Source organism: Amblyomma mixtum, chromosome 9, assembly GCF_055824585.1.
Source record: "Amblyomma mixtum isolate Tamu chromosome 9, ASM5582458v1, whole genome shotgun sequence".
NCBI classification, from domain to species: Eukaryota; Metazoa; Arthropoda; class Arachnida; order Ixodida; family Ixodidae; genus Amblyomma; species Amblyomma mixtum.
Genome location: NC_143020.1, coordinates 104,001,185 through 104,009,769, shown reverse-complemented (window position 1 = coordinate 104,009,769; position 8,585 = coordinate 104,001,185). Strand labels below are relative to the sequence as shown.

The 8,585-nt window shown below is 46.0% G+C and overlaps 2 protein-coding genes across 16 annotated transcripts in view; one reads left to right on the top strand and one right to left on the bottom strand.

Annotated features, from left to right (window-relative positions):
- Nucleotides 1–8,585, top strand: part of LOC149330467 (uncharacterized) — a 58,208-nt gene that overhangs the window by 28,698 nt on the left and 20,925 nt on the right. The window lies entirely within an intron of this gene.
- Nucleotides 1,524–4,618, bottom strand: LOC149330468 (uncharacterized). The gene is made up of 3 exons (XM_089559434.1): nt 4,423–4,618; nt 3,434–3,502; nt 1,524–1,595 (listed from the first exon to the last, which is right to left on the bottom strand). Exons 1-3 carry the CDS (start codon nt 4,612–4,614, stop codon nt 1,524–1,526), a joined length of 333 nt encoding a protein of 110 aa, XP_089415560.1. The 5' UTR covers nt 4,615–4,618.

The window sequence follows — 8,585 nt, the reverse complement described above, 5'->3', positions numbered from 1 at the left end:
CCTTTTTTTCATACTAACGCGGCCTTGAGTAATGCGAGTACCAGAGCTAACGCATCAGAAAATATACCGATATCATAATTTTACCTCCATGACTCACCTGATCGTCTGCTTAACTAATAGATTTTACCCTTTCTGCGGAGAAGCTGTCATAGCCACCGAAAGCACGAGGTAGGGTTCCTGTCCTGTGAGCTGTTGCGGAGCTTGCCGTTGGTGCCTTTCTTGGCGCTACAAGCGCAGGAGCATTGCCCAGTGTGATCGATACATGGGAAAATGAGCCGCATATTGAGATATAAATAATTCAGGTTCGGGCGAACACACCGCGATAGATGACTCAAAGTTGTGGTCTGATTGCTTTCTTTACTCTGTACACGTGTACAAGGGCAGATACATATATATCCTATCAAGAATTAGAAATGAAACTAAACCGTATTTCTATGTACGTATTTATTTACGCATCTAATAAATCTATTTCTTTCGCGCACCCTGATCCAAAGCACAAAATTCGAAAAATGCTTTCAGCACTTTCGGCAAAGAAAAACGGAGAAGGAATGAAGTATGCATTATCTAAGCACGCATATTTTCGTTGACACCATTCTCCACATAAACGAAGGTTTTATTAAACGACTAATTCCATATTGCAAGACAACAGCGGAGGTCAGTGCCACTATTGTTTTTTTAGTCGTTGTGCCGTTACTTGTTTATTGAAAACTGTGTGCATGTAAAAGGGTCTTGTGAACACCGACACTTATATTGAACTGTGAATTGTGAACGGTACTCATGTAGCTCCAAAAACATTTTCCAAGCAGCGCTGGTAATCGTCAGTATTGGATATGGATGGTTTCACTTTTGTCCTTTGTAGGACCTCAATATTTTGCAGATATTGGGCCGTTTACGTGTGCTTGTTGGGATAGTACCAGACCTCCGAGGGTGGAGTTTTGGTGATTAGGGCTAAGTTTGAACAAAGAAAACTTAAGAACTACTAGGTGTAGCTAAAAGAAATTGCGCACACTTAACAGAATTTGCATGTGACAGAACTCTGATACATATCCATGTGTTTTGTCAGTAAGACACCGAAGCTATTAATCCGCTAGCGCCATCTTTGTAAATTTTTGTCGTTTTTAAAGTGCCGGTCCCAAATAACTACCCATTAGAGCCAAAAACGGCTCTGCACATACTGAAAAGTACATTTCTTTAAAACACTGCAGAAGCATCCATTTTTTTTCGTGCGGTGAAAACGCTCTACTCAATCAGACAAGTCGAATAAAATTCGGCAGAGGAACTTAGGACTGCTGCAGACACTGGCATATTACGCTGCAGGCTTTTATTCACGGTTACATGCAAAACAAATCAATGCCCTGCATATATATTTTGCAAAGCGTACCAGAGAAGAAAAACTGTGCTTTTTGAGACCGCCAGACTTCGCGTACAAGCACAAACTTTTCCTGATGACCAACAGACTATGCCGAAAGAGCCAAGTCCAGTGGTCACGTGGGTAGCTGAGGTCGTACACATTATCCACTTGTTCAGTTCTGGTGCTTGAGTTCGTCGCTGGTTTGGACCAGGATTACCGTGAATGTGATGACTGAGCCAGCCATCTGCAGAAAAGCACGCACATGAGTGCACAGCTCAAGTCACAGTATCTTGTCCATCATCTCTATTAGTTTACAAACTGAATCTGAAGTAAAATATTTAAGCTGACGTCGTCACACTATCTTGCCCACCAAGATGCCCACCAAGTCAAGTCATCTTGCCCACCATCGCTATGCTAGTTTACAAACTGAATATGAAGTAAACTATTTAAGCTCACGTGGTCACACCATCTTGCCCACCTAGATGCCCACCAAGGTGGGCAAGATGCATGGTGAGCAAGATGACTTGGTGGGTAAGATGCATCTTGCCCACCAAGTCATCTTGCACACAATTTCTATACTAATTTGCCAACTGAATCTGAAAACAATTAATCTGACGTCGTGCAAGCACATAAATGTTCAAACTGTTCCTTGAACTCGCTAGTTTGCAAACTGAATCTGAAGTAAAATATTTAAGCTGACGTCGTCATACTATCTTGCCCACCAAGATGCCCACCAAGTCAAGTCATCTTGCCCGCCATCGCTATGCTAGTTTACAAACTGAATATGAAGTAAACTATTTAAGCTCACGTGGTCACACCATCTTGGCCACCTAGATGCCCACCAAGGTGGGCAAGATGCATGGTGAGCAAGATGACTTGGTGGGTAAGATGCATCTTGCCCACCAAGTCATCTTGCACACAATTTCTATACTAATTTGCCAACTGAATCTGAAAACAATTAATCTGACGTCGTGCAAGCACATAAATGTTCAAACTGTTCCTTGAACTCGCTAGTTTGCAAACTGAATCTGAAGTAAAATATTTAAGCTGACGTCGTCACACCATCTTGCCCACCTAGATTCCCACAAAGTCAAGCCATCTTGCCCCCCATTGCTATGCTAGTTTGCAAACTGAATATGAAGTAAAATATTTAAGCTGACGTCGTCACACCATCTTGCCCACCTAGATTCCCACAAAGTCAAGCCATCTTGCCCCCCATTGCTATGCTAGTTTGCAAACTGAATATGAAGTAAAATATTTAAGCTGACGTCGTCACACCATCTTGCCCACAAAGATGCCCACGAAGTCATCTTGCCCACCATCTCTATGCTAGTTCGCGAACTGAATCAGAAGTAAAATATTTAAGCCGACGTCGTGCAAGCACATGAATGTTCAAACTGTTCCTTGATCTCTGCGCAAATTCTCGCACTTACCCCGACAAGGAGCGAGCGGTCAAGCCGACAGAAACCCGCGGCACTGAGATACATTTCTTCAGGACAGATAATGTCGTGAAGATAATGAACCTGCGAAACGAAAGAGCAGTATTGTAGCGAAAGCTAGGCTACTATAGCTGCGACGCATTTCGCCGTGAGCCTCCGAATGACCTTGAAACGACCTTGATATAAGTCATGGCTAGTGTCGCTATGCACATATACCTAACCATGTGTGGTCCACTTAGTGGACCACTATTGACCTTGAACGTTGACCTTGAACTTTCAAAAACGCCACACAATTCGCCGTGAGCCTCCGAATCACATTTAAACGACATTGATATAAGTAATTGTTGCACATATCTACCTTACCACGGGTGTCCACGTTGGTGCTGCACCACTGGATCTTTCACTTTACCTTGACCTTTACCTTTCAAGCTGTCGGTGGGGGGCGAGAAGAAGCCACGTGGTAATCGCGTGGTATCGCGTGATTCAATTTACAGTTGTGACGTCAGGGTAGGGCGTATATAAACCGGAGCTGTGCGCTCTGCTCTCGCTGCGTGAAAACTCGGTTGAGCAGAGCTGAACCACTTGTATTTTCACTGTGGTCATAGCACCTTGTTTAGGGTTACCGAAAGCGCGCAATACTCACCTGCCGCGAGTAGCTGTCAGTTGACTCGAGCATGGCCAGTGCCTTTGTGGCATCCTTCAACTTCTGTGCCTGAAATGGTTAAGAAAACGTGAAGTGATAGCAGTGAGAAGAGCTGCGTCTCCTATTCTGTGAAAGGCAATCTTGTATGCCCTGTGACTGAAATTAAAGGAGAATTGCAGGTGCATGTGGGTAGATTTTAAACGCCCTGTTGCCACAAGGTACAGGATCAAGCGCCAGACATGTCTTGCTCTATGTCATCCTTGTGTCTTTTTGCACTGTGTATACAAGAAACTTGAACCAACTAGCCCAAGCCACATTTTTGCGGCTCATTGCTGCTCATTGCGGCAAGTTTTTGCGGCAGGCCTTGGAGTTGTTCCTAGAGAATTGTTTTGGCCTGCAGAAAGCGGATGCAGATGCCAGTGATTTAAGAGTTGCTCCAGCAGCTTACCATGCTCTCTGTCAGTCGCTAATAACCTTATCTGACTCAGTTCTAAATCGCCCCAGCCAATGATAGTTTTCCTCGGCATGAAGTAATACCACCCAAATGCCAATTGAGGCCAAGGTCAATAGAAGGCCAATATCAGTTGAGTGCGACAGAACATGCAGACCTGAGCTCAGACAAGGATGTCAGCACAGCTTTCTTCGGGCGATCGAAGATTAAACAACAATATGCCAGCGGCGAGTGATGGTGTAGAACCCCTTTTTTACCATCGTTTAGGCTACTCCTTATGCATGTTACTTTCAACTAAACTACCAAAACAGCCTAACTACTCATCCCCCTTTGTCACTACCCCTCTCATGGTGCATGGGTGTATGCTACAGTTATCGCTGACACTGTTTCGTTTCGAGAGCGGCAGAAGGTTGTGGCAATTTTTCAGCTGAATTGACGATGCATTTTTGTTTTGACAAGTATAAATGTGAGGTCAACAAATCATTCGCGAAAACCCTGCTGCAGAACCTGACAATTCTGTAATAAATATGCATCTCACTTGACTTCCTAGGTGGTCGCTGACAAGGACCATGTCGACGAAGCAGAGTGTGCAGTAAGTCGTGTAGGTGACTCCCAACCAGGCCTCGACTTGATCTGCTGTGATGTGAAAAGACCTGTACAACGCCGTGCAGAGCATGACCACGAGACAGGCAGATGAGGTCACGATCGCCGGACCACAGACGTCATTCATTGCCGTCTTGAGTTTCTTTATCTTGCAGACGTTCAAGCGCGCTGCTTCAATGGCCGAGGTATCCATCCTCCGAGGTCCCATCGCACTCTGGTATTCCTCGAAGCATGCAACCTGAGCCTTCACATATTGCCCCAGTACCTCGCAAAACCTCGTTACTGCTAAGTACATGAAGGACTCGTAGAATATGAACGTAAAGGAGCTGCAGATGGCCAGAGATTTGAGGATAGGGTGCCAGTCCTGGCGGCTCGAAGAGAAGCTTCTGAAATGGGCAGCGACCGCGCAAGATAACGTTGTGATCAGGCTAGCTATCACGGCTACCTTCAAGATCATGTTCAGCCAAGAGCGGCTGCGAATCATGCACTTGTAGGCAGGCAGAAAAACGTTAGACCCCTCGAAAGCTACCGCGTCTCTCAAGAAGGCCAGAAGCTTCGTGCACCCGAAGGCCAGGCATATGAAGTTCACAAACATTTTCACGGCAGCGACGCAGTGGGATACGACGCCCACTGATTCGGTGAACTTGCAGATCCAGTTCGTCCGGCATTCGGTTGCTTCTACGATACTGCTCCCTTCGAAGAACACGAGAATCGACAACCAAGCGGCAGAGTAGACCGTGTAGAAGCTCTTCCAGGTGGCCGTCGCATCGTCTAGAGATTGGTCGCTTAGGTTCTTTATGAATAGGCAGCCGAAGAATCGACCGAGTCTCGCGTACCAAAGGAAGCTCCGAACCATGAGCGATTCCTTCGCTGGTTCTGTAATCCGCTGCTCCGAACTGACAATAGCATTCTCGTCAGGATGCTCAGTCTTCACTTTGATGAGTTTGCCTGGAATAAGGTTTTAAAAATTGTGTTACTTCCGGGTACTGAACTCCTAGACGACGACGAAGTTACTATGGATGCACAGAATGGAGAAGTCTCTTAGCCTCCTTTGTTAGTTATAATTTACAAAATATTTTTAGCACAAAATTCAACCTCGGCTACCTTAAGTGAGTCAATGTTACACAACTGTTTGATAGTACAGTCGTCCACAGACCTGTCTAGAGCGCTCGAAATCCGTGCCACCTGCGCTCCGCAGCGCATAGAGCGACATCTAGCGGCAGCGCTTGGTTCGAGATGGCGCATCACGGATTATGGTCTGAGCATCAGTCATCAGTCCAGACAGGTCTGTGAACACCATGGAGGAAAAAAAACTAAGGAGGGAGCATGACGTCACGCGGCCAGCGTTCGCAAGCCGAGTGTTTTGAAGTCGTTTTCTCCCTCAGTTTTTCGCTCTCCGAGCCGGTCCTTTATGTTTTGATTCCGGTATGTTTTAGTGCGCGCGTATGCGCGACCCGCGGCGCGGGCGTCTACAGCAAGGAAGTTGATCTACAGTTAGTCTGCCGCGCTAATCGGCGCATGCGCGCGCGCAGCGGGGCTAGACTTTACCGCACGCTATCACGTGGTGCGATCACGGGGGGACACACTCTCCTTTTTTTGCTATATCTTTACTTGTTAAGACTAGGCTTCAAGGTTGTCGCCGGACGCTCCCTCCTCAGTTTTTTTCCTCCATGGTGAACACCCTGGCCAATCCCCCGCTGTGGGTATGTGCCATTCTAACGGAGGGCAACAACAACAGCAAAAGCAGCAGCAGCAGCAACAACAACGGCTCTTAGCGACCTCACACGTGAGCTGATTTTCATGTATCAGGCAGTTCACTTTAGACTTCCTTGATACATCCCTCTGTAAATAATTCCTCGCATGTGAGAATATTGACAAGAATGATCCAAAAGTGTAACAGTGAAATCTCAAGGTAAATACGCGAAAGCCTCTCCTCCTGATTGCTTCTGGTTGCTGGAAGCTAAATTGCTATTGGCTTTGTCCCACTTCTGGGATTCTTGGGCATTACCTTTGTGGTGGTATGTAGGGTCTTAGTTCCCGACGCGACACATGTATTATGAGGGACGCCGCAGTGGGGGTTCAAAGTTATTTAGACCACCTGGGGTTGTATGACGAGCGCTAACATCGCACAGGACACAGGCGTTTATCGTTTCACCTCCCTCAAAACGAAACCTTTGTGACTGGGTTTGGAAAGCGCGACCCTCGGATCAGCAGCCGATCGCTGAAGCCACTGATCCAAGGCCTCTGGCCACAATCTTCATTCCACATCTTTAAGCGCAGAATTTCTTTGAAAATAAAGCGACTTTCATCAAGTATAAAAAACCAAAACACTTAAAAAAGCTCCTTCAATAATCACCTTTAGGCGGACCACTTCTTTCGCCTTCACGTTCTTTCCATAAGAGCAATGTGAGTGGCTACGCAGACGACATAAAGTTCATAGCAGGCGATGGGTGGTTTCGCCTACTTTAGACGCCGTTAGCTCAGGATGTGAATTACTAATCGGTCTCTCTTCTTAGATATACCAGATTCCACGTGCGAGAACGTCTACTGTCACAAACGCACCGAAAATTAAAAATACTTTTGTGGCGCGGGCCGAATAATGCGGGGCCTGTCGCTTCGACGAAGCCTTCTTACGCGTAGCGGGGTGAAAAATTACAGGTCTTGTTACGTTTGTGCACTTCAGCGTGGCTAATACTGTGGCTGATAAAAAGAAAAGCTAACAATTTCTTCGAGTTATAATACTTCATTAGGTAGGCAGTACAAGCAAATTGTTTCGATACGACTCGGTTCTTGTTGCCAGCCAACGCCACTCACTAAAATAAAGTTTCTCTTAGTGCTCCCGTGTATGTACACTTTCTCGTCTTGTCATTTGGAATTACGTGCTGTTCGATTTAAACATCCTAATGAGAGTTGGGGAGCAGCATCAAGCTGCCCATTATTTTGAGCTCGGCAATACATACTTAAAGGGCAACTGCAGCACTTTTTTGAGCATTTTGCGATATTCAAGGATTCAAATCTATATAGGCTGTATGTAAAGCATGTCAACTGTTTTTGCACTAGCATTCAAAATAGTGATGTAATCGATGATTGAATTTTGCGCTTCTCCTCAATGCACCGAAGGAGTGCAGGGAAATTCATCATGACGTCACGGAAGGTAGTATTTAAAATTACCGCTGTCGTCAGCCACACCCTGCATTGACTCTTTAGACGCTGCCAAACAACTCTCGGCAGGGTTTGCCTTCAGTGGCTTTATTTTTTCCTCCGAGGCAGGCGCTTGTGCATTGGAAATGTACTGATACCTTCGATGACGTCATCATGCGCCCCCACACTTGGCGTTGTGCGCTGCGGAGAAGCTTGAAGGGCGTCCGGATTTTAATCGGTGATTACTTCACTATTTGAAGTGCTAGCCCAAAAAGACTTCGCATGCTTTACTGCAAATTTCACACATTCGACCCTCTTAAGCTCGTTGATTTCTAAAACCTATGCAGTTTCCCTTTAAGTGGGCGCAATAACCAGATTTGCTGAACGGGATGTGATCAACATTATCCATCGGGTCAGCGACATGATGATCGCTGTGAGTGCGGGAAAGCTTGAAGCAAGTTTGCAGGTACTGGTATAAGCTGTCCAGGCTACTGGACTGATGCTACTTACTTTTTGGAAACTCCATCCACATTTGATATGAACACTTCAAGGAGCGCTACCACCAAATAGAAACAGCGTTATAGCACAATCCAGGAGAAGCACTAAAACCCTGCTTCAACTTGAGCGAACTTGGCTGAGCCTTTACAGCGAGGCTGTTTACTTCACTTTAGGGTTAACGGAGTTGCAGCTAGTGATCACCGAGCCGATTAACCAATCGTAAGGCCGGGCTTTCCAAGTCGCTTATCACATGATGCGTGTCACGTGACGCTTAACTTCAGCTACATTCAATTCTTCTGGCCACTGTTATCGCTGCTCCGCATCATCCAAACAAGGTGCTCAAAATTACGCCTCGGTCAGGTAATGGGTGCTCTCTCGCACGCAAAGTTCTAATTTAATGCAGAGCGGATGTGCTGGGATATATTACACTGCGTTACTCGATCGCAAGCACTGCTTGCA

Coding starts and splice junctions, on each gene's coding strand:
- LOC149330468 (XM_089559434.1), bottom strand. CDS start 4,614: ATGAATGACGTCTGTGGTCCGGCGATCGTGACCTCATCTGCCTGTCTC. Junction 3,503..4,422: donor GCGACCACCTAGGAAGTCAA/GTGAGATGCATA, acceptor TAACCATTTCAG/GCACAGAAGTTGAAGGATGC. Junction 1,596..3,433: donor CTGACAGCTACTCGCGGCAG/GTGAGTATTGCG, acceptor GCTTTTCTGCAG/ATGGCTGGCTCAGTCATCAC.